Source organism: Chiloscyllium plagiosum, unplaced genomic scaffold (genome assembly GCF_037043375.1).
Source record: "Chiloscyllium plagiosum isolate Xiang-an unplaced genomic scaffold, Cpla_swu_hap1 HiC_scaffold_5, whole genome shotgun sequence".
NCBI classification, from domain to species: domain Eukaryota; kingdom Metazoa; phylum Chordata; class Chondrichthyes; order Orectolobiformes; family Hemiscylliidae; genus Chiloscyllium; species Chiloscyllium plagiosum.
In genome coordinates, this window is record NW_028270143.1 from 5984310 (window position 1) to 6010450 (window position 26141).

The 26141-nt window shown below is 41.5% G+C and overlaps 1 protein-coding gene across 13 annotated transcripts in view; it reads right to left on the reverse strand.

The window, feature by feature from the left end:
* Positions 1-26141, reverse strand: part of LOC122549677 (WAS/WASL-interacting protein family member 3) — a 100560-nt gene that overhangs the window by 22811 nt on the left and 51608 nt on the right. For all 13 annotated transcript variants that reach the window (XR_015757150.1, XM_043689519.2, XM_087986947.1 and 10 more), the window contains 3 exons: positions 11989-12121; positions 11100-11222; positions 7005-7853 (listed from right to left, as the gene is read on the reverse strand). Coding sequence is in view for 12 of the 13 variants with exons in the window: in XM_043689519.2 (XP_043545454.2) it covers positions 7005-7853; positions 11100-11222; positions 11989-12121 (1105 nt within the window). In the remaining variant the exon portion in view is untranslated. The remainder of the gene's footprint in view (positions 1-7004; positions 7854-11099; positions 11223-11988; positions 12122-26141) is intronic.

The following is a 26141-nucleotide window of genomic DNA, read 5'->3' on the forward strand; positions in this document are numbered from 1 at the left end:
TATTGAATTCACTTAGATGTCGCCTTGAGTTATTGTTGGTGTTCCTTGCATCTCTGACATTTCATAATTTCTAAATTATTAGCAACAACACATGCTCTTCCCCAACCAGCTGCTGGTTGTTCAATGGTCAATTATAAATAAGCATTCTGGCTGGTGAAAGAGTTTCCAAACTGCTGGAAGTATTCGTAAATAACATTTCATAGGCTGCACTGACATCAGATCCAGCCCTACAGCAATGCACAAATCTTGTGGGATCAACACTGACCATCTGCTGTGCGGCTTTTTCATTTTCAGTTAGATTTAGCTGCAATGTATTGACTTCAGAGCAAAATACTGCTTCCCCCTACACTTTATAAACTACTGTTTTAGATGCTTAAAGTAAAATAAAAATTCCCATTGTTATGACACGGGGTAAACCCTCCTGCTTAATTTAAACTAGCAACACAAAAAAATTTATCCCATGCAGTAATCAGAAAATTCGAGGCCAAGAACTATTTAAAGTAAAAATTAAAAACTTCAATTCTTAAAGTATAACAGAGAATAATTAACTAACAACTATCTTTTACTTTCCCTTCTACAATACTAGTCTGATAACCACCTCCTCCTCCCACCCAGAGTAAGATTTACCAAAAGAAATTCAAATTTCAAAACCAGCCAGCCATTGTTCTACTTCTGTAGAGATACTCTCCAGGACTGTGTTGATGTTGGTCTCTGTGCAAACTCCTTCTCTAGACAGGTACCTCTCAGAGGAGTTCTTACTAGCCGCCTACATCTGTTGGTCTTTTGGCAGTTCTCCTCCAACTGTTCAATTTTCCCGGTCTTATACCGCTAAAGCATCAGATGATGTCATTTGCTTGTAATATTGTCAATATACTAAATTCAAAACGGGATTGAAGTTTAGTTTTTTTTGGAGGGTATCATTTAAACTGATTGGCCTACCAAGTTTGGTTTTGTGCCTGGGTAACCAAATACCCTAGATGCTGGACAATACGTTAAATTGTATCTTATTCAGAACACGTGGCGCTGTCAGGTAGTTCTGCTAGCTTTTAAACTCTTAAAAAAAGTATAGTACACATCTTTATAACACTGCCCCCCACCCCCCAGAAAAAAAAATCATAATGAAAAGATGGCTTCATTTTCTCTATTCTGTAAATACATTACCCTAACATACTGATAATTTTCATCTAAGTTCACCTTAACTTATTCCCATATAACTGTATATATGAAAATAACATTAAAGACAAATCTCATCCAAACTTTATCAGTTAAATCTGCGATAACACATCTGCGATTACATTCTTACGACCTGAAACATGTAAGATTTTTAATATTAAAGTCCCTAACATAAGCCTCCAATGAAGTAGTCTCATATTCTTGTCTTTAAAACAATCTAAGAATGTAAGAGGAATGTGATCCATGTACACCACCATCTTTGACACATTGTTGGTAACATACACATTAAAATGTTATAAGGCCAGTACCAAACTCAATAGTTCTTTTTTGATTGTGGAGCATTTCCTCTGGTGAAGTTGATCTTCTTCAAAAAGTAACCAACTAGCAGTTCAATCCCACCCTCATCTTCCTGTAGCAGTGCAGCTCCAACTCCTACGTCACTAGCATCGATGGCGACTTTAAAAGGTTTTGAAAAGTTTGGTGTAGCTAAAACTGGTTTAGTGGTTAATATTGATATCAAATGGTCGAATGCTTCCTGGCATGGTTCTGTCCACCGAAACTTTGTGTTCTTCTTCAGCAAATCAGTTAACGGTGCCGCTACACTGCTGACATTGAACAAACTTCTGGTAGAATCCACTGAGTCTTAAGAATCGAAGCACCTCTTTCTTAGAGGCTGGTCATGGAAATGCCTTGATGGCTTTTGTCTTTGCATTCTGTGGGGTGAACCTTTCATGACTGATGTTATGTCCCAAAAACGTCACCTCTGCTTTTGCAAATTCAGTTTTATTTAAGTTTATCACCAGTTTTGCTTTTCAGACGTTCAAAGAGCTCTGCCAACTGTACCATGTGATCATTCCAGGACTTAAAGATCTCTATGTTGTCCAAATAGACGGCACAGTTTGCTAACCCAGCCACAACCCTGTTCATGAGTCTTTGGAACGTGATGGGTGCGTTCTTCATTCCAAAGGACATCACTTTAAACTGATATAGCCCATTTTGGGTTACAAACACAAATTTCTTTCGAAGCCTCTGATAAAAAGGTACCTGCCAGTAACCACACATTAAGTCCAACTTGGTGATGTAACTGGCTTGTCTGACTTTCTCAATACAGTCCTCCAATCTAGGAATTGGATAGGAGTCTGATTTTGTAACAGCATTGACCTTCTGATAATTCACGCAGAATCGTCGAGTCCCATCCGGTTTGGGAACTAAGAAGATCAGCGAAGCCCACTCGCTCTGGCTTGGTTCGATGATGTCCTCATCAATCATGGCCTCCACTTCTTCTGGTCCTGTCTGGCTTTGAGAGGATTAAGCCAATAGGGGTGTTGTTTTATCGGAGCAGTATTGCCTATGTCTACTTCACATACAATAACATTAGTCCTCCCCATCTGATTCTTACATATGTCCTTATACTGCAGTAACAAATCTTTCAACTCCATTCTGTGCTCCTGAAACAGATAGCTTATTAATCTATCCCACTCCTCAAAGACTTCATTTTTTAAATCACATCAAAATTTGAAGCACGTCAAAATCCATATAATCTGGATTTGATTCCTCACTCTACGGGGCAGTAACTAACGCCTGTTTCGCCAGTTCTTTCTCTCTCATCTAATTACGGTTCCAACATGGTCACATGACATACCAGATACATTTTCTTTCCCCCCTATCTGGCATCTTTATTAGATAGTTCACCTGACTCAACTTTTTCTCAATTTGGTAGGGACCACTAAACCTGGCTTTGAAGGGATCTGCTATGACTGGTTACAGAGCTTGTTGTGGAGAAGCCTAAGGAAAACCAAGAAGCTGAGGAGTTAAAACAGAAATATCCTGGTATTTTCCCAGACTGTGGGGTAACCAGATCCCACGATCATAAGTCACAGCACAAAGTGAAAAGTAAAGAGAAAGTAAACGTCAGAGTCTCAGAGCTTTTATCTGCCACCTGCTTCATTCGCCGCTGTGCCCTCTTTATGTGCTGTTTAGCTACCTCACCTACTCAATTTAATCTCTCCCTCACTTCCGATACATAATCCAAGTGTGAGATCTCAGACTTATGTCCTGTCAATTTTTCTTTAATTTCAAAGGGCCTTTCACTTCATGCCTGAATATTAACTCGAAAGGAGTGAACTGAATAGATTTATTTGTGGCAACTCTAATAGCAAACAATAAGGATACCTTTATCCCAACCATTCGAGTAATGCTGACAGTATGCTCTCAAAAAAAAAAGGTTTTCAAGGTCTGATGCCACCTTTCTAAAGCTCCCTGGGATTCAGGATGCTATACACTGGATTTAAAGTGCTGTATATCTAAGCTATCCATATCCTCCTCAAACAGTTAGCAGTAAAACTTGACCCTTGGTCCGACTGAATCTCTGGGTAGCACATACCATGTGAAGAAAGCTACTGACTCCTCTACTACCCTTTTTGCCTTGCTACTCCATAATGGAATTGCCTCCGAAAACCTGGTGAACACATCAATTATGGTTAACAAGTACTGGTTCCCACTTTTAGTTCTCAGGAGGGGACCGACGCAGTCAATTATAACCTGCGTGAAAAGGTTCTTCATATGTGGGAATTGGCAACAATGGTACTGGTTTTATTACCGCCTGTGGCCTACCTACCTTTTGGCATGCATGACACATTAACATCCTTGTGCATTCCAGGCCAATAAACATGCTTTTGCACCTTAGCCTGAGTCTTTCGTACTCCTAGGTGACCTCCTACAGATATTACCGGTAGCACAGGAACTACTTCCTGTCTGTATGCTACCAGCAATACAACCTTGTGCACTTCAGCCCATTTCTCCTCTGCACTAACTGCCGTGGTCTCCATTTTCCCCTTAGGATTTTATCTTTCAGATAGTGACCCTCTGGAATATTCTCTGCCTCTTTTTTGGAGTATGCATCCACATATCTCTTATCGTCTTGTCTCGCTGTTGCGAGTCTCTTAGCCTTTCAGGACTAAACACTTCTGTCTGACCCTCTGCCTGTTCAGGTTTTTCCTGCACCATTACATCAAACAGGGTATCTGCTAACTGAACCTCAGCTCCTTAATCTTTCTCTTTACTTTTCACTTTGTGCTGTGACTTATGATCGTGGGATCTGGTTACCCCACAGTCTGGGAAAATACCAGGATATTTCTGTTTTAACTCCTCAGCTTCTTGGTTTTCCTTAGGCTTCTCCACAACAAGGGGTGTCACTCCCACCTTCCATCCTGCCAAATCATTCCCAAGAACAAACTGAATTCCTGGAACTGACACTCTGTCAATCACTCCCACTGGCACTCCAACCTGATCTTACGTAGGGAAACATTACATTTCTGTCCACCTATCCCACAAATTACCACACTCTTCAGTAACACATCCGTCAGAGTGCATATTCGTTCATCCCTTACTATCAGCGATTGATTAGATCTTGGATCTCTCAAAATTATAACTTCTTGTCTTTCTCCCCCTATTCTTTGAGTAAACTTTACCCACAGAGGTGAATTCTTTGCAGAGATCAGGTACTAACTCCATACCCAGCCCCTGCCTAGGCTGTGCACTCTGGTGCAGCTCCTTGGCTCTTCTTGTGATCTCCTTTACTACCGTCACTAATGCCACTGGCTTAGCTTCTTTCACCACATCTTTTCCCACAGCGCTTTTCTTTAATGACCAGCACTGTGACTTTGTGTCCCACACCTTCTGGTAGTGAAAACATCTTTTCCCACTGGCACTGTAATTTTCTGTGTCCCACACCATTATAGTGAAACATCTGGGGCCTTTCACCTCCTGCCCACCCTCTTGAGCTTCTGTAATCTGTGATAAATTCTTACCAGTGCACTGGACTCTTGGTTTCATAGTGTAGGATCTCCCCTTCTCCCAAATTCTATCCCTCACAGGATAGAAATTCTGGCCAGAAGCTAGTCTTAAGCACCAACATGTATTCATCTGCTAGTTCTTCTGCCCTTCTGACTTCCTCCACGTGAATTCTTAATCTCTGAAAGTTTTTAAATTCATCCAGCAGAATAATCTCTTAAAGTCTCATAGTCTTATCTATTTTCAAAGCATGCACCCATCTATCAAAATGACGTTTAATTCTTTTGAACTCAACTCAAGTCTGACCTGGTTCCTTTTTGGTGTTTCTGAATGACTATCTATATGTTTCTGGTACCAATTCATGAACACTTAAAATAGCCTGTTTAACCTCTTCATAATCCCTTGAGCCCTCATCTGACAGTGTGGCAAATACCTCACTCGCTCTGCCTGCCAGTTTAGTCTAAACTGGCATTACCTATAAATCCTGAGACCACTCAATCTGCCTCGCTAATTTTTCAAATGAAATAAAGGCAGCTTCAGCATCTTTCTCATCAAAATATGGCAGACATTTTAACATATTGGTATATATCACTACCTTCACTTTCAATCTCCATCCTGTTAACTTGACTTTGCTAAGTAGCAGCTTCTCAAGTTCAAATTCTCTTTTCGCTCAGTTAAGAACCTTCCCTCCCTTTGCTCAGCCAAGAACCTTCTCTTCCTCTCGGTTTCTCCTCCAATTCTATTTTCCTCAATTGCAATTTAAGGTTTTTTACCTCTACTGCACTTGTCAAACACTTAGCTGTTTGAGAGAAACAGACTAACTCCCTTACAATTTCAGATTTACTTTTGTCCTTGGTTAAACCCAAATCTAACTTCTTTGCTAATGCTAAAAGTATGGCCTTTTTCTTTCCTTCTAAACTTTCTTGGCAAATTTGAGAATCATCTTAAATCCCATAACCTTTTTTTAAAGCAGTCTTAAGAGTCATTTCTCTCACTTTCAATCAACCACAAGTCATTGAAATTAAACAAAATTGTCTCACCTATGCCTTTTTTAAAGATCTAGGACACTAACCTGCAGGCGTTTAAATGTGCTGAGATGTTGAATACTCCCAAATCTACTCAATTCTGTCTAAACCAGTTCAAATCACAAATCCAAGACCCAAACTGTTCAAACTGCAGACAAAAGCTCCCTAAACAGTTCAAATCCTGGAAGAGCCCCCAAACTGTTATGACACAGGGTAAACCCTCCTGCTTAATTTAAACCAGCAACACAGAAGAGATTTATCCCATGCAATAATCTGTGAAAATTCAAGAGGCCAAGAACTATTTAAAGTAAAAATCAACAACTTCAATTCTTAAAGTATAACAGAAAATAACTAACAACTATTTACATCTCCTTCCTCTAACCTATCTTTTACTTTCCCTTCGATAATACTAGTCTGATAACCCCAACCCCCACCAAAATAAAATTTACCAAAACATTTCAAATTTTAAAACCAGCCAGCTGTTGTATCTTCTTCTGTAAATTTGCTGTCCAGGTTGGCATCAATGTCTTTCCTCTGTGCAAACTACTTCTCTAGACAGGTACCTCTCAGAGTTCTTACTAGCTGCCTACATCTGTAGGTCTTTTGGCAGTTGTCCTCTCAACTGTTCAATTTTCCCCGGTCTTATACTCCCAAAGCATCGGATTTTGTCATTGACTTTTCAAGATTGTCAATATGCTAAATTCAAACTGGATTGGAGTTTGGTATTTTTGGGGGTACAATTTAAACTGATTGGCCTATCAAATTTGGTTTTGTTCCTACAAAGCCAGCTAGCCTAGCTGCTGGACCACATGTTACATTGTATTTTATTCAGAACACTTAGTGCTGTCAGGTCACTCTGCAAGCTTTTAACTCTCTTAAAAAGGTGCAGTACACCCACATCTTCATAACACCATAATGTTAACTGCTGTACTTAATCCATTAGGGATTTTTCTTTTCTAATGGACTTTGTAATTGTAGGATTACAATACCACAAATCAATCTACTAGTTCTTACCTCCAGACCTCCCTGGACCTTCCCTTCCAGCCAGCTGGGTTCCATATGACATTTGCCCAGATGATGAACTAGACCCAGGATATCTGTAGGCAGGGAATGGAGGTGGTGGTGGTGGCGGTGGCGGCAGTGGTGGTGGTGGTGGTGGTGGTGGAGGAGATATTGAGGACAAACTTGGCTTGTTGGAAAAGCTGGGTAGTTTTGGCGGCAAGGCTGGCGGAACTTCAAGACTATTCAAAAAAGGGGGAGGTGGTGGCAGAGCATTTTCAGTTTTATTACAGGGAGTAAAGGCAGGGCCTGGAGGTAAGGGAGGTGGTGGGGGAGGAGGCAGAGGAAAATCAGTACAGTCTTCAATATAAAGTATAGAAGGTGGAGGCGGAGCAGGGAATATAAAATCTGAAGCTTGCTCTTGAAAATTATAGGAAGGTGGTGGAGATGGTGGCGGAGGAGGTGGAGGAGGTGATGGTGGTTGTTGTATGTATTGAAATTTAAATGGTTTAACATTTGTAAGTATAGGTGGACGAGGGGGAGGAATTGAAGGAGCAACTGGTGGTGAAGGTGATTGTATTGTTATTGCATTTTTTGTATATTTATTATTGAATGAAGATGAGAATGAAGATGTAGAAGAGGGACATGTTGACAGAGATTTATTCTGACTTGAAAGGGGTATAAGGGCAGACATGATAAGATGGTTTTGAACTGTCTTTTGACCTTTAGATAAATCAAAGGGTTCTGGACATTCAGGTTGCTTAAATGCATTTTTCTCATTTCTGGCACTTTCGTTCTGGACCGAGAGTCTTGATGGTGGGACTTTCATACTGAAAGTTTGAACAGCTGGTTTGGAACCTCTTTCTGAAACCAATTACAGATAGAATGAATAAAAACATTGAAATGCATTTACTAACTAAAATCTATCACATTTCATGATAAGTATGATTGTACTTTGCAACTAGTTTTTCAATTCATCAATGAAAGACATGGTGAAAAATATGGAGTCAAAATGAAGGGGTGCACCAATTTGTGGGGATTTTGTTTAGTCTCTAATAAAAGCGTGTAGACAGCAAAACATGTTCAGTGTCACTAGAAATCTTGAACACAAAACCTTCATTAGCACAATTGCCATATTACTAAACATAGCAATTAACGAAATGCTCACCTCCACATAAATAATATTGGCTTGATTGTTGTACTGCTAAATATTATAATAAAATATTTAAAATCTTAATGGCTGTAACTATAGAAATTTTATGAAGGTATTAAACAAATTTGTCTTAGCTTCACACTGCTTATGTTGATATACCCACCAACATAATGGAAATTCAAATGTGCAAAAAGCAAAAACTAAATGAAGTAATTGGGAAAATATGAAAGGATGGTTTTATAAAATTCAGTCTAGTTAATTTAATAATTGGACTATTATTTACTTTTAAAATACTACTTGCTTTCTCTCCCCTGAACCTCAGCAAGTGATACAAACCACTCTGGAGAGGAATCAACATGTCAAAGAACATTTCCATTGAACCTAGGAATGTGAGGCGAAAAGCAGCTCTGGACGGTTTCCATCACATGTAACCTGCAGTCCAGATCTAGGTGGGGCCTGGATAGGTGACTTCTTTCATAATAAAGCTAGCCTTTGAAGTTGCCTGCAGCAATGTGAGAAAATGCAAGCACAACCTTTCAATAGTTGAACAAACGCTTGCTGACAATAAGGGGTTCTCTGCTAGTCCAACTTCAAAATGCTAGAACGATCACCTAATAATGGACAATATTTTCACATAAGGAATATTTGACGCATCAATCTTTGCCCAGTAAAGGCAGGTACATTTTCTTCTTCAGAGATACTGGGCGCCACATCAGCTTTCCAGCAGCTCATTAAGTCAATGAATTAATCTTCACCATTTCAATTAAAGGTCAATGATTTGCATACCAGCAGGTGAGCAGGTTTTGTCAAATCTTGGGGCCTGTGTCACTATCAGTACGTAAACTGGTTTGACCACAGTATATGAAGTGTACCAACATAAATCTCATTTTCTTCTACTTCAGGGTATTGCTTTATTTGGTAGCACTGCTTAAAGTTGAAATATTCCAATTTTTACAGGGCAGTTATTTGATATGATAGCATACTCAAGTTCTGATTTCTCTTTTAAATTAAGTTTGTTCACCACCTAAGGACACAGGAATCCTTATGAAAGAGAGATATATATATAGGCTTCAACATGGAGGACTGAATACTAGACTCTATCACATATATGACCATTCACGTTGATCTCGCCTAGTGCACACCCTGTAATCTGTCTGCCTCCAAAGTCTTTTTGATCTGTACATTCTTGCTTAAGATGATCTGCGTGTACTGCTCATAAACAAAGCTTTTCACTGTTCATCAGTACATGTAACAATAAAGCAAATCAATCTTTTACACTCCAGGCAGAATAGTACGTTAAATTGATGAGATAAAGAAATTCTACATGTGCAAACAAGTTATTCATATACTGACTGCACTTTCAATCACTTCACTTTTATGCTGAATTGAAAAAAAGCCATTCACAATATTGTGGTACCAAAATGGGGAAACTCTTTATGAAGTGGTACCACAAATTAGTTCCTTCATGATTTGCATTTCTTCAGATTTCCATATCCCTTTGTACCACAAGCAATCTACAGTCTCTTTCCACTTAAATAATATTCTTCTATTCTTACTGCCAAAATGCACAATCGCACAATTTATATTCCATCTGTCCATTTTTGCCCACTGAACTTTTCTACATCACTTTGCGAATTTTATTTAACCTTCTCACAACCTGCTTTCCTACCATTTAGTCCAATCATCCAAGTCATTAGGATTATAAATAATTACAGCCCCAGAAATGATTCCTTGTAGCTATTCAACAGGCACAGTATGCCAACCAGAAAATGACTGATTTGCCCTGACACTGTTCCCTGCCCATTATCCATTCCTCTATGGGATGCTAATATATTACTCCACCACCATAATATTAAGTAGTCATCCTTTATGTGTTACCTTGTCAAATACCTTTACGAATTCCAAACACTGCCAATTTACTGATTCAACTTTATCCTTCTGTGTTTGTTATCATTCACAAATGGATGAAAGTTTGTCAAATTTGATTTGCCTTTCATAAAACCATGCTGAATCTGTTTGATTATATAATGGTTTTCTAAATCTCTTCCTCCTGCTTTCTTCACAATGCATTTCCTGCAATAAGTAGCCAAGACAGGTTGCTCTCATTACTGGTGTCACTCAGGTGGCTCCTCAATTGAAACAGGAATCTTGAGATTTAAACATGATAAAGATCCTGATCCCTGTAAACTGAGCCAGGTTAGGACTAGAACAGCGAAAGGGGAAATAGACAGTATAGGCAATACAAGGAACTGATGGGGAGAGAAGTAAACAGTATCTATAATGATAAATATATTTTAATGCATTAAATGTCAACATGTAATGACATGATTGGATATCACATTTTAGTTTGAATATGATTGAATAATAGTCATGATTGGGTAATACCAGTCATGAGCACTAACTTGGAATGCAAGTTGTCCAATCGTGATTGGACAGAAGTAAAAGATTTAAAAGTGTGCAAGGCTATAATTGGAAAGCATCACTTGTTGAAATAATAAATTGGTAGCTTATCTGTAACAATAGTATAAACCTTTGTATTCAGATGACATTTTGAGTTGTATGCTAATTTTTTAAGGTGAACATCTCCCATGACTGCACAAATAAACTTAAAGAAGAAACTGGAGTCTTGTTTGGTCAAAGGAGGAAATAAAGAGAGAGAGTTTAAATTATTCCTATACACACGCTGATGCATTTGGAACTCCAAACCCACTAAACCAGGTATCCAAATCAAAATCCCGATTGGTCACCATTGACTTTTAAGATTAATTACTTCAATTTTGTGTAGTCATCTATTGTTAGAAATAGCTGTGCTCCAAACAAAGACACCTGTCAGGAATGCAGAAGGGAAATTAATAACCTTAAAAATTATTAGCAGGTGAACACACACACACACACACACACACACACACACACGCCCGCACTATTTCAAACGTGATTGAGTCGTCCAACCGAACTACCTGAAGTATCTCGCTGTCCGGCAGGTCTGAGAACAGGAAATCCTTCCTGAAACAAGCCAGCACCCACTGTAGGCTGTGTTGATGCTCCACCCACAGCTCCTGCACCACACCCATTCTTGGGTTCTGCAGACAAATAACAACAGATGTCCAGGTTATAGTTTGGAAATAACCTATTAGAGCAACAGTCATGAGAACATGCTTTAAGATAGTTGTAATTGGAATGATAAATTTACAAAAAAACATTTCAAACAGAAGATTCCTACAAAATTTTTAAAAATTAGCAACATGCTACAAATGTTCCCACATTTTCCAGATTATTTTAAAATAGAAAGGTATAATGTACTGCATTTCTGAAAATACATTCTTGATGAGCGAGTCTCCATTTTGGCAGCACGGTCCTGCAAAATTACTACTGACTTGCGACTTCAAGTGTCTAATTTATTTTACTTATTTACTACCAAGAGGTGCCACTATGAATTTATGAACTAAAATAATCAAACAATTTATGTAAAACATTACCATCTTTACAGTGGATATATTCTTACTGCCAAAATGCACCATTTATATTCCATCTGTCCATTTTTTGCCCACTGAACTTTTCTAAATCACTTTGCGAATTTTATTTAACCTTCTCAACCTGCTTTCCTACCATTTAGTCCAATCATCCAAGTCATTAGGATTATAAATAATTACAGCCCCAGAAACTATTCTTGTAGCTATTCAACATGTACAGTATGCCAACCCGAAAATGACCAATTTGCCCTGACACGGTCTCTAAGTCCGTGTAGATCCTAAGTCCCTTTAACAGATTTAAGGCTTGAAAACATGAAAAAGTGAATTGTGTATGGTAACCCACAGAAATGGTATGGCATCAAAGTGAAACACTTACTGTCAATGACTGGGGTGCTCCTGTCATTGATTTGTGTCACCTTTTTCAACCGTACTCCTTTGTGGATATCGCTTAGCAAAGCATTCCGTCCTGTTAGCTCGTTTGTATTTTGTTTGGGAAGTTCTACATGTGCCTGTAAGAAATTTGAAACCTATTAATGAATCTTCTTGCATTCACACAAAACTTTTCAGATTTAGTAAGTTACAAGAGAAATAGTAGAAGCTGAAACTACAGTTAATATTGGTTTAAATAAAATCATATTAGCATGTTGTCTCATTAAGAAGTTGTATATGGTTTATCAGTCAATTTAACTAAATTAGCTTCAGGTGTCAACAAAACTCACACTGGAGAAACCTCTAAAGCATGGAGAGCCTTATGTCTCCATATGTATACATTTCCTGAAGGAGATTGCTTGTTTTAGTTCTGGTCTCATAACTTAATGACTTGCAATTATTCACTGATTATGGAGCCACTGAATACAAGAGCTAAGTTACACTGAGCTAGAATCCACTGTATAAATAATGGGGAGGCTATTGTTGCAAATCATCAGTAAATTCAAATTGGTGCAGATATGTAGTTAAGTATAGAAATCGGTTTGGCTTGCACGGTTCTTCTGTAGGCTTTATGGGAATGGCAACTTACCATCTGACATGCCATTTAAATGCACAAAACAGAGCAGTGCAATGTTCCTGTACTGACTTTGCAGATACAGTCTAAACCGTAAAACAGTTGAGGTTTTGTCCATATACATTAAGTCCCATTTTTAATTGTGTGATATGACTTAGTTGCCACCATACCACCTTTCCTGCACTAACTACTAACTATTACAAACATGAAGAATCATTCTTTCAGATTTTAATTGTATCTTGAGATGTAAAAAGATATAAATTACATTTTCTTTTAGTCTCTTGATCTAATGATTAATGAAGTTTTTAACCTTCCTATCTTTCACTTCCTTTACTTGATATGACATTGGATTAAGTATTCTAGTTTATACTTCAGACAAATACCTACAATATTCATTAACACTTCTTCACTCTGAATGTTAAAGGAGTACACAGTTGCTTCTGCCATTCACACAGATCTTAGACTACACATCTGGGGTGCATCACACAAATTCCATCTGTCACTTGTAGCAATTTGCTGCACATCTAGAAAAACAAAGCGAGCAAGCACAAGTGTAATGAATGGCTGGGACATTTACTCATCAGCTTCAATAGAGCCTGATACTGTGCATTGCACAAAGATATTGTAGCACTCTTGTCAAATAACTTCTGATGTCTAACATACTAGAATTGGAAGACAGTCAAATTCACTTAACATTAAGTCTAGTGCTATTAAGTTTAGTGGACTTAAATTGTACTATAAAAAGAGAGAGATGGTGATTATTTACTAGAAGACAGACTGCAGAAAGCTACAGAATGGAGGGATTTCGGAGTTCTCATCCTGTAATCTCAAAAAAAAAATTAGCCTCCAAGTTCAGTGGGTAACACAAAGCAAACGGAACGTTGGTCTTTATTTCAAAGCAAATGAAGTGTAAAGGAAGGGAAGCATACAAGGCACTCGTGAGCCCATAGCTGGAATACTGCAAACAGTTTTATAACTGTTCTGAGGATAGATATATTGGCATTGGAGGTAGTCCAGAGAAGGATCACTGGGCTGATACGAGGTATAGTGGGATTGTTTTGAGGGGTTGAGTAGATTATGCCTGTACTTGGAACAAAGAAGAGAGTGAAAGGCAGCTCTCCCACCCATCCAACCCAAACTTTGGGTCCACTACGTGGATGACACCTTTGTCATCACCCAACGAAACAAATTAGAGGAAACCTATAATGCCATCAATAATAACCTCACTGGCATAAAATTCACAGCAGAGGACAACAACAAACTGCCATTCCGAGATGTCACAGCAGAGCAAACACTCAAATAGGAAACTTCAAACCTGCATCTACAGGAAAACAACACATATGGACCAAATACTGAACAAGAGAAGCAAATCATCCCAACATCCACAAACAGAGCTGCGTTAGGACACTATTGCAATGAGCCACCACACACGGCAGCACTGAGGAACTACGAAGATCAGAACAGAAATACCTACACAGCGTATTCAAGAAGATGGAGTACCCAATAAACAGTCCTCAGATTCCTCAGCAACAAGCCCAAGCAAGCAGACAATGCATCCAGAAACCCTGGCCGCTTTACCCGACAAAGACATCTCTGAAATTACTGCCACACTACTCAGATCTCTTGGCATCATTGTAGCCCACAAACCTACCAACGCACTAAAACAGCAACTTGTGAACGTAAAAGACTCTATACAAACAAGCAAAACGGGATGTAATTTATAAAATACCTTGTTAGTACTGTAAAACACTACATCAGACAAACAGACTGAAAACTAGCCCCCAGGATACATAATCATCAACTAGCCACAAAAAGGTATAACCCACTCTCACTAGCCTCCTTCCATACAAAGGAGGACACCACTTTGACAGGGACAAGCCGGAGACATACACAAGAATTACTGGCAGCAGGGCATTCCAACATCAATTGGGATCCCATCTACCATTCTCGGAGAAAAAAGTACTGGAAATGACATCACCCACCCAAAGAAACAAATAGAACGTGGGACATAACACCAATGCTTCACCAGAGGCTCATTGATGTTACCTAGTACGGTGATGAAATATGTGAAAACAAACATTCCAGCTCAGAGAGCTAACTTACATCCACAGTTGCCTCTATCAAATTTGAAATTTCGGTCTGCTAGTTTCTCACATTAACCTAGCAGAAAATCAATTACAAACCAACTCTGTTGACTCTACAAAAGCTCTTCTGATAATGATTAGTCTGTGGGTATCACTAATAGCCTCACAGAGCCATACTCACCAAACCCTACAAACAAACAAAATCCCAGACATCACTACCATCCTTGGCTAAATAGTTGGAAAGGAGTTGCTTGGAGTCCTCAAAGTCTTGTGGCACCAGGTCAAATGTGGGTAAGGAAATTTCCTACTATCACTATTGTTTCTGCATCCCGACTTATCCCCAGTCCTTCAGCTAATAAAACAAACAGTTCTTTTCCAGGCTGAATACCACTTGGGGGAAGCATTGAGGATGGTCAGGGTCACAGAATGCATTCTGCATGAGGGAGTTCAATGTCTTTCTCCAAGAATTACTCAGTAGCACCACTATAAATTGGATTGCTGAGTCCTAAAGGACATACCTTTAACACTGGTCAGTAGCAGATGTTAAAAGAACCAATAAGTGGGTAAAATCTAATTTACCTTATCCTCACCAATCTACTGGTTGCAGTTTTCAGAAGCAACCACAGCACAGTCCTTGAGAGAACGCTTCATCTTCGCCTTGAGGATAGACTCAAGTGTGTTGTGCAGCACTGCCACAATGTTGAACAAGATAAATTTCAAACTGATCGAGCAACTCAAAACTTCAGACATTTAAGAGATGCTGTGAGTCATGTTCTCTTCATTTTTAATGTCCTCTGAATCTCTGGGAGGTCCATGCTTGGCAATAGCTTCCAGTAGCAGAAGACAATGTGGCTGCACAGCTTAGAGGAAATGCTGGCTGCAGACCATCAGCAACAAGAGGAGGCAGTCCCACAATCTTCTCCAGCCTCCATGACGGGACGATCCAGCAAATCAAAGGCAATGTGACAAAGCTAAAGTATTTGCACCCAACTCCAGCCAGAACTGCACAGTTGATAATCCAGCTCAGCCACGTCCTCCCAAAGATCGCCAGCAAAGATATCAGTCAATTCTCTCTATATAATATCAAAAAGAGCTGAAGGCACTGAATTCTGCAAAAGCTACAATTGCGAACAACATCCCGGCAATGATTCTGAAGACTTGTTTGTGAATTTTCTGCCCTTAGTAAAGCTATTTTGGTACAGCCACAATAGTGACATCTACCTGGCAACATTGAAAATTGCAGGAAATAATTTCTGCAGATGCTGCAGTCTGTACTGGAAACAAATGCTGGAAATCACAGCAGGTCAGACAGCATCCATGGTGACAGCAAGCTAGCGTTTTGAGTCTAGATGACTCTTCAGCACAGCTAATTGAGCTAGTACAGGTCTGGACAAGCTGAACAAGGTCAAAGTTTTTGTAAAAGAATAAAATTCCTAGAAGCAGTGGCTTACAAGCCAAGTTCTATTCTTCTGGCAGGTACCATGTGCAAATCCATGAGGATGAGTATCGTCACCTTCATCGACACATGGACAGGGGAAGAGAGTGCAAGCGTGCGATAGAGAGCATGAGAACAGAAATTGATTACCAATTCTGTATGTGTATTACAGAAACTGGTCAATAGGTCATTGGCAATCAGGTTCTGGATTAGTGGTGCTGGAAGAGCACAGCAGTTCAGGCAGCATCCAAGGAGCTTCGAAATCGACGTTTCGGGCAAAAGCCCTTCATCAGGAACAAAGGCAGTGAGCCTGAAGCATGGAGAGATAAGCTAGAGGAGGGTGGGGGTGGGGAGAAAGTAGCATAGAGTACAATGGGTGCGGGGGAGGGGATGAAGGTGATAGGTCAGGGAGGAGAGGGTGGAGTGGATAGGTGGAAAAGGAGATAGGCAGGTAGGACAAGTCCGGACAAGTTATGGGGACAGTGCTGAGCTGGAGGTTTAGAACCAGGGTGAGGTGGGGGAAGGGGAAATGAGGAAACTGTTGAAGTCCACATTGATGCCCTGGGATTGAAGTGTTCCGAGGTGGAAGATGAGGCGTTCTTCCTCCAGGCGTCTGGTGGTGAGGGAGCGGCAGTGAAGGAGGCCCAGGACCTCCATGTCCTCGGCAGAGTGGGAGGGGGAGTTGAAATGTTGGGCCACGGGGCGGTGTGGTTGCTTGGTGTGGGTGTCCCAGAGATGTTCCCTAAAGCGCTCTGCTAGGAGGCACCCAGTCTCCCCAATGCAGAGGAGACTGCATCGGGAGCAACGGAATACAATAAATGATATTGGTGGATGTGCAAGTAAAACTTTGATGGATGTGGAAGGCTCCTTTAGGGCCTTGGATGGAGGTGAGGGAGGAGGTGTGGGCACAGGTTTTACAGTTCCTGCGGTGGCAGGGGAAAGTGCCAGGATGAGAGGGTGGGTTGTAGGGGGGGCATGGACCTGACCAGGTAGTCACGGAGGGAACGGTCTTTGCGGAAGGCGGAGAGGGGTGGGGAGGGAAATATATCCCTGTTGGTGGGGTCTGTTTGGAGGTGGCGGAAATGTCGGCTCATGATTTGGTTTATGCGGAGGTTTGTAGGGTGGAAGGTGAGCACCAGGGGCGTTGTCCTTGTTACGGTTGGAGGGGTGGGGTCTGAGGGCGGAGGTGCGGGATGTGGACGAGATGCGTTGGAGGGCATCTTTAACCACGTGGGAAGGGAAATTGCGGTCTCTAAAGAAGGAGGCTAGCTGTGTTCTGTGGTGGAACTGGTCCTCCTGGGAGCAGATACGGCGGAGGCGGAGGAATTGGGAATACGGGATGGCATTTTTGCAAGAGGTAGGATGGGAAGAGGTGTAATCCAGGTAGCTGTGGGAGTCGGTGGGTTTGTAAAAAATGTCAGTGTCAAGTCGGTCGTCACTAATGGAGATGGAGAAGTCCAGGAAGGGGAGGGAGGTGTCAGAGATGGTCCAGGTAAATTTAAGGTCAGGGTGGAATGTGTTGGTGAAGTTGATGAATTGCTCAACCTCCTCGCGGGAGCACGAGGTGGCGCCAATGCAGTCATCAATTTAACGGAGGAAGAGGTGGGGAGTGGTGCCGGTGTAATTACGGAAGATCAACTGCTCTACATAGCCAACAAAGAGACAGGCATAGCTGGGGCCCATACGTGTGCCGATGGCTACCCCTTTGGTCTGGAGGAAGTGGGAGGATTCAACGGAGAAATTGTTAAGGGTGAGGACCGGTTCGGCCAAACGAATGAGTGTGTCGGTGGAAGGGTACTGTTGGGGACGTCTGGAGAGGAAAAAACGGAGGGCTTGGAGGCCCTGGTCATGGCGGATGGAGGTGTAGAGGGATTGGATATCCATGGTGAAAATGAGACGTTGGGGGCGGGGGAAATGGAAGTCTTGGAGGAGGTGGAGGGCGTGGGTGGTGTCTCGAACGTATGTGGGGAGTTCCTGGACTAGGGGGGATAGGACAGTGTCGAGGTAGGTAGAGATGAATTCAGTGGGGCAGGAGCATGCTGAGGCAATGGGTCAGCCAGGGTGGTCAGGCTTGTGGATCTTGGGAAGGAGGTAGAACCGGGCAGTGCGGGGTTCCCGGACTACGAGGTTGGAAGCTGTGGGTAGGAGATCTCCTGAGGTGATGAGGTTCTATATGGTCTGGGAGATAGGGTCATGGTTGAGGGGGCAGTAGGAAGAGGTGTCCTCGAGTTGACGTTTGGCTTCAGCAGTGTAGAGGTCAGTGCGCCAGACTACCACTGCACCCCCTTTATCCGCTGGCTTAATGCTGAGGTTGGGATTGGAGCAGAGGGATTGGAGGGCTGTGCATTGTGAGGGTGAGAGATTGGAGTGGGGGAGGAAGGTAGACAGGTTGAGGCGGTTAATGTCCCAGCGGCAGTTGGAAATGAAGAGATCGAGGGCAGGTAATAGGCCAGCGCGGGATGTCCAGGTGGATGCAGTACGGGAATGATGAAGGGCTTTTGCCCGAAACGTCGATTTTGAAGCTCCTTGGATGCTGCCTGAACTGCTGCGCTCTTCCAGCACCACTAATCCAGAATCTGGTTTCCAGCATCTGCAGTCATTGTTTTTACCTCATTGCCAATCAGGTCACATCTGTTGTGCGATTAGTGATTCACCCCCACCAAACTTGTGGTGTACCAGGCAGGAAGATCACTGAGTCTCGTGCTCTTCAGGGATACAATCACCTACGTGTAGGATGAGGGGGAGGGAGGGGTGGTGGAGGAAACCTGCCTCATCAGCGTGAACCCTTTGACAGGATATTACACCCCTACTTGTCAGATGCTCTCTCCAAAATGGGCTTTGGAGAGAGAAACTGTAATTGGATCCAATCGTTCTACACCAACATAGTGGTGGGAATCAGAAAGCTTTCTGATCAGATCCAGAGTCAGGCAGGGCTGCCCACTCTCTGGTTTGTGTGCTCTATCGAGCCATTTACTGGGTCCATCAGGAAGGATGAGCCAGAGAGGGGTGACTGCTCCTTGCAGTGGGGGCCTACAGGTTAAGGGCTCCCTGTACAAGGATGACGCTGCTGTTTTCTGCTCGGACCCACTTTCAGTGCACAGACTCATGTGCATCTGTGACCAGTTTGAATGGGCCTCGGGGCCAAGGTAAACCGAGGCAAGAACAAGGCCGTGCTCTTTCAAAACTGGGCCGAGCATTCCTCTATTCCCCTTCACAGTCAGGACAGGGCACCTGAAGGTGCTGGATATTTGGTTGGAGGGGCTGGAGTGTGCACCAAAGTCTTGAGAGGAGCATGTCACTAACATTGGGCAGGTGGGATCACGGTGGGTAAAAACCTCATCACCAGGTGGGAGGTACTCATTGTACGTGGTGCAGGTCTGGCCTATTTCCCGATCCTGCGCCACCACAGTCACCTGGTCCATCTTCCACTTCTGTAGACATTGAAGATGGACTGCATCCAAAGGGACGCCATGTACAAAGACCTGGACAAAAACGGGAAATAAAAAACACACCCAATGCTACCCTTGCCCTGATGGACATCTTTGTGTGGCTGCATCAAGCTGTGAATCCTCAGTACACAAACACCAAGTGTCACTACAAACCTATGAGAAAGTCTATAGCCTTAAAACTCGTCTTTAAACATTTAGACTAAAAGGTTTAATGCTGAATTGTAGAACACATTTACTGCACTAGGAAATAGACAGGAAGGCTCAGAAAAAGGAGGTGGGGGGGAAAAACTTAAGAATGTAAAAGATGGGGACACCTAGGCTCACCAAGTGATAAAATGGTCTTACAGCATCTGGTTACGAACATTTGCCTTAGCATTGGTGAATCTGTGTGATCAGGACACCAAGTGATAACATTCACAGCCGTTCCCTTTGGAAATTAATGAGAGTGTTTGATTCTGACCCTGAAATGAAACTTTGTGATTAACAGTCAGATGGTGCCAATTATAATGGATTCTTATTACCCCTTGCAAGCGGGGCAGTCACAGTCACAGAGAGAAAAGAAATCTTTGCTGTTACAAAACCTTGACTTGACAGTTCAAAAGGACACTAGAGAGAGATTATTTTAGTGCTGAGGCTGTTGAATCCAATAGAAAATTAACTCTTCGTGTTTATCTGCTTTGGATTGAATTTAATTGCATTTTGAGACTTTGACTTTGAGTAGCCATTACTGGTTATGAAATGCAAACTGTAAAAGGAAATATTGATAAAGATTTAAACTTATTTGCTGTTTTTACAGACCTTACAGACTGCCCCACTATCAATTCTACCTAATCAGACCTTATGTCTTATTTGAATTTGAATCGCAAACTTGAAGAAGGCATGTTTAATTCAAGATGAATCAATCATTTTAAGTGCAACCTTGCAGTAACATTTCAGCCTCAGGTACAGAATGATTCTGTGCTTAAGATAAAAAGCAGGAATCTGCTCCCAGCTTAAAATTATTCTAAGAGAAAGTCAGGACTGCAGATGCTGGAGATCAGAGCTTAAAAAGGTGTTGCTGGAAAAGCGCAGCAGGTCAGGCAGCATCAAAGGAACAGAAGAATCAACGTTTCGGGCATAAGCCCTTCTTCAGGAATCATAACTATGATTCCTGAAGAAGGGCTTATGCCCGAAACGTTGATTCTCCTGTTCCTTTGATGCTGCCTGACCTGCTGCGCTTTTCCAGCAACACCTTTTTAAGCTAAAATTATTCTAAACCTAACACTGAAGAGATTCTGACACAATCTGTCAGGAAGCCATTTTATGGTCAAAAGTTTGCACTCCTTGCTAAGCCATCTCGTAAAACAATGATATCTGACATGCGTGCTGTGCAAGGTTACCTTTTGCCATCTCCCACTTAATTTAGATTGGTACTTCTTTATAGGAACTTATATCGCCACAGATGCCTAACTTGGCTGGATTTATTTTTCCAACCTGATGGATAGCTCATGGCTAGGAGTGATCAGTCAAGCGCACACAGACCAATCAATCAATTAACTTTTCTTTCTTATGAATTATTGTCTTTCACTCTTGTCTGTCTAATTAATAACATGCAATGTTTTTGTAAACAGGAAGCCACTTTGTGTCAGTACATCGTAATAGCCTGCTGGAGCACTTGAAGAGCTGGTATCCTACTCTCCTGGGTTATTAGAACCTAGTTAGTTTAGCTTATAGGCATCAGTGTTATGTTGTAACAGTGATGCTATTAGTGAATAAAGGGGATGACTAAAATTAAACTAGTCTGTCTGGAAGAGGTTTTTATTCCAGACTTTCAAAAGGGTACGATCTCCGAGACGAGCCAAGAGAGAGGCTTTACAGGTCGGAGTCCACAAGGGATTCCCTAGGCGATCTCAAATCTGTACTTTAACACCTGCCCCCGGTGTTGCAAAGGATGGGCCTGGCCATGCTGCCGTGGAACGCTCCAAGTAGTTGGAACGTTCAGTATGACCGGTCTTCATGGAGAAATTTGTGAAGGAAAACACCTTTTGACCACAAGTCCATCAGGAATTGGTCAGCACGTAGTGTCCTAGAGACCCATTTGGGAAAAGGAGAGGGCAGATCCTGTTGAGTGGTTCCCTGGGCAGACGGTCAGTTATTTGGTAGAACGACTCATTACCAGAACTTTTAAACAAGCATCAGGACATTGCTTGGCGGGTGGGGAGAATAGCCGCTCACTGAGATCCTTTATGTATGCCCAGACTCTGCACCATCGCAAGCTGCCCTCGAAGCAGCTGTGGAGGGGGAAAGAGAGACGGTCACACACCTCTTTCTGGAATGTGCCTATGCAAAGAGAGTTTGGAGAGGAATTCAGTGGCGTTTGTCGAGGTTCATCCCGAGCAGCTCAGTGACCCGGGATGCCATGCTGTTTGGTCTGTTCCTCAGAAAGCATGCCTGGAGGACCATCAACACAATGAAAGATGCTCTTTGGTCTGCCTGAAATTTGTTGGTCCTCCAGTTGAAGGAGTTGACCCTGACCATGTATTGCAGACTGGCACATTCAAAAAGGTCCAGGACTTTGTGCCGAGGGACATGCTGAAGCCTGGGGCAGCTGCCGCCAAGGCATGGTGGGGAATACCACCGTGTAAGATCTTTCTGCTGAAGATTAATGGGGTCCATTCAGTAACTGGGCCCTGCTGATACCTTAGCTAAATGCCAAGACGTTGACTGCAAATAGAGAGTATAGAGAACAAAGACTTTAATTTGTTCTAAATTTAGAGAGTATAGGTATGAACAGCTCCATTAAGTGTACATGTACCAAAATATTTCTAAGTATATTTTTGCATTTAAAAATTTAGAATATAGTTTTAGGAATTATAGTTTTAAACTGTAGATAAACCAAGGTATTTTATTGCAAAAGAGAGAAGCTACACCAAAGTAGACATAAATCAAACAAGCCTATATGCAATAAACTTAAAAGCTAAGCAAAGTTTATCTTACAAGGTCAAAGTTTAAAAAAGTTGAATAATGACTGATCCAAGCTTTTATTGAGGAGAAAGTGAGGTCTGCAGATGCTGGAGATCAAAGTTGAAACTTTATTGCTGGAACAGCACAGCAGGTCAGGCAGCATCCAGGGAACAGGAGATTCGACGTTTCGGGCACAGGCCCTTCAGGCCCTTCTCCATTCCTGAAGAAGGGCCTGTGCCCGAAACGTCGAATCTCCTGTTCCCTGGATGCTGCCTGACCTGCTGTGCTGTTCCAGCAATAAAGTTTCAACCAAGCTTTTATTGAGCTAACAAAAGAATCCTAAAAGAACCCAAAACCTCCATTAGCAAAACAAGTTTTCCCATAAGTTGCAGAACTTGTAACTGACCAGTGTGCAACTCCAATCTCCTACTTACAGATTAAAGTATCGCAGATTCTATAGAGTCAGTACTACATCTAGACTTCTTAGAATGAAGAAAATTCTGCCAGACTACCATGCTTGTGTCTAATGTGGGAGGAACATGTTAGTAGGAATATTGGCTTTCCATACAAGGTATATTCTTATCTACCCTTTTCCTTGTATTATTGTGCCAGCTTGTGAAAGACGAGGACTCAATACTGTAAGACTAACTGCCTCTTTCAATGCTTGCTGTATCAGTTGCTTCTGGTGGAGAAGGTGGGCCAGATCAGCTTCAGAAATTGCTTCTCTTCTCTCCAAGAACCATTGTCGCAGGACTTCTAGCAATTTGTCAGTGAGTTTAGAGTTCCTTTGTCTATGACACTCCATCCATTAGTAATATTGATGCAGTCGTAGCTACCTAAATAGCTGATTGCTGTAATTCACACCTGATATAGTCTGAATTATTGATTCGCTTCCATGCTTGGATAGCATGATATGCAGATGTTAAAGTGAAAATTGGCAGAGTGCAAGGTTTGGCAAAAGCTTGAATTTAACTAGAGTTCTCAGCTTCCCAGAGCACCTTCTCCTTAGTGATGGTCACCATATTCACCTCTCCCCAGGACTCTCAAAGTTATGGCATTCTTAGGTCTTCCATTATGTAAACTGATGCAATTTATCTGTTTGGTTCCTCCACTATTTCTTTGTTCCCATTTATTACTTGCCAGCCTCAGTTTCCCAGCATCTGAATGTCCATTCTTGCCTCTCTCTCATCTTTTATATCTCTAAAAAAAAACCTGCAATCTTTTGTATTACTAGCTAGCTTACCCACATATTTCACCTTTTCTATTCTCCGCAGAAATCCTCAGCTGGTTTTTAAAAGGCTGTTTGATCCTCTTGCTACCCACTAATCTTCACCAGAACCTTTTTTTAAAAAAAATGTTTCTCTTAGGATGCATTTCTGGTTTGCCTCCCAAATTATCCCCAGAAACGCTTGCCAGTGCTGCCCTACTATCTTCCCTGCTCGGCTTCCCTTCCAATCAACTCTGGTCAGCTTCTCCCTCATGTCTTTGTAGTTACCTTTATTCAATGGTAATACTGTTACATCTGATTCCAGGTTTTCCCTCTCAAACTGGAAAAATGAATTCTAACAGATTATGATCACTGCCCTCTAGGTTCCATCGCCTTAAATTCGTTAAATGAAGTCTGCCTTATTACACATCACCAAACCCAGAAATGTCAGATACGTTCTTCCAAAAAAACCACCATCTGTCGACACGCCACAAATTCCTTTTCTTTAGATCTACTATCAACCTGATTTTCCCAGTCCACAAGTCCCTTGTTGAATATTATAATTGTAGTTTTCTTACATGCCTTTTCTATGTCCTGATTTATTTTCTTCCCCACATTCTGACTACTGTTAAGAGGCCTGTACATAAGACCCATAATTCTTCATGACTCAACTCTATCCACACCTATTCTACACCCTCTGACCCTACATCACTTCTTGCTATGGATTTAATTTCTTACAAACAAGGTAACCCTGTCCCCTTTGCTCATTCTATCACTAGGATGCACATCCTTGGATATTTAGCTCCCAGTCCTGATCCCCTTGCAGCCAAGTCTCTGTAATACCCACAACAATTCATTCAAACCTGCACTTTAGGCTCATTTACCTGGTTTCATACATTGTACGCATTTAAGTGCAACACCCTCAGTCCTGCATTGACTGCCCACTTCTCATAGATGTCCACCTTTCTGCTGTGCCTGAAGTTGGACTCTTGACTCTTTCCATACCCTGTTCTATTACCGGTTCTGGAAACTTTGAGAGTCTCCCCCCCCCCCCCCCTTAACCTTTTCCATAATTTTCCATGAACCTACCCTCCATGATTTGGTTTGAAGCCTGATCCACAGCCCTAGTTATGCATGATTCAGGTGGATGTTAAAGATAATACAGGTTGGGCAAGTTTGACAATCAAAAATAGATCAAAAATGAACACTTTATTTCACTCATTGTTATTCCCATCAACCTGTATCTATGATCCTACAAAACCACACAAGGTCATGATTACGCCTGTTATCCTCAATATTTGGGTCTTCCTACTTACATTGGGGCTAGGGCAGTTGGACAGTGAATAATCTCTTTTTCTGCACATTAGGATGAAACTGCCCAGTTTGTGACTGCCACCATTTTCAGGAATGGAAGTGCAGCTCTTTCACCTAACCCACACTTTCCACCCACATCAAATATCAAGCAAGCACTCCTGGGAGAGTTTCCAAGCTGCTCTGATTACCGAAGAACTCCTGGCCTTATAAGGTCTCAGGGGAATGTTCACCAGCAGACAGCTGGCATGAGCCCTGCTGAGGACCTTACAAAGGCTCCAAAATTTTAGTAGAGGAACATATTTTATCCCAGAGGTGATTGATTACTGAAGGCGGTCTACTGGCTCTGTTAAGGATAACTTTAAAAATATGTTGTTGCTCAGTTCATCCAATGTCTCCTCTCTGGAGTGATACGAAGTGTTAAAGGCTGCTTGCTGGAACTTATACCAGATACATAGATAACTATTTGTGATGAATCTCGGTTTGCCTATTTGGAAGTTTAAGAGTTGATTTACCATTCTTCTATTCATAGGAGTGAAAGATATGGACCCATTGATATTAATTTACCTACTGTTGAATTAAGTCACATGATTGACATGCTCCTGCAGCACCATAAGTTAATATAATTTAAGCATCAGACAACAACTGCAGAATATGTACTTTCCCCATCACAACCTGCATTCTTTAGATTGCAACATTTTAGATTTCCTGAACATTGGTAGGGCGATCCATCTTGTTGCTGCACTTATTTCCTTTCCCACAGAAATACTGTAAAAAGTTTGCGATACCAGTTTTTATATTCTCTTAAACTGTCACAACTAGCCTAATGTAAAGCAAAGCAGGAACAAATAAAAAGTGCATTACTAGAAAAATATATTAAACGATATACATCAATAAAGCAAGCATCTTTATGGTACCACACACACACATACTTTAGTTAGTCACATTTTGCAGTATAATGCATTTCCTGAAGCAATGGTTGGTGTCTGCGGAAGTTTGTAAATTTAGTTCCCTGCATAAATATGCATTGGGAAGCAGAATTTAGAGGCTCTCTCATATTTGATTTACATCTGAATTCACAAATGGTACTGAAAAGA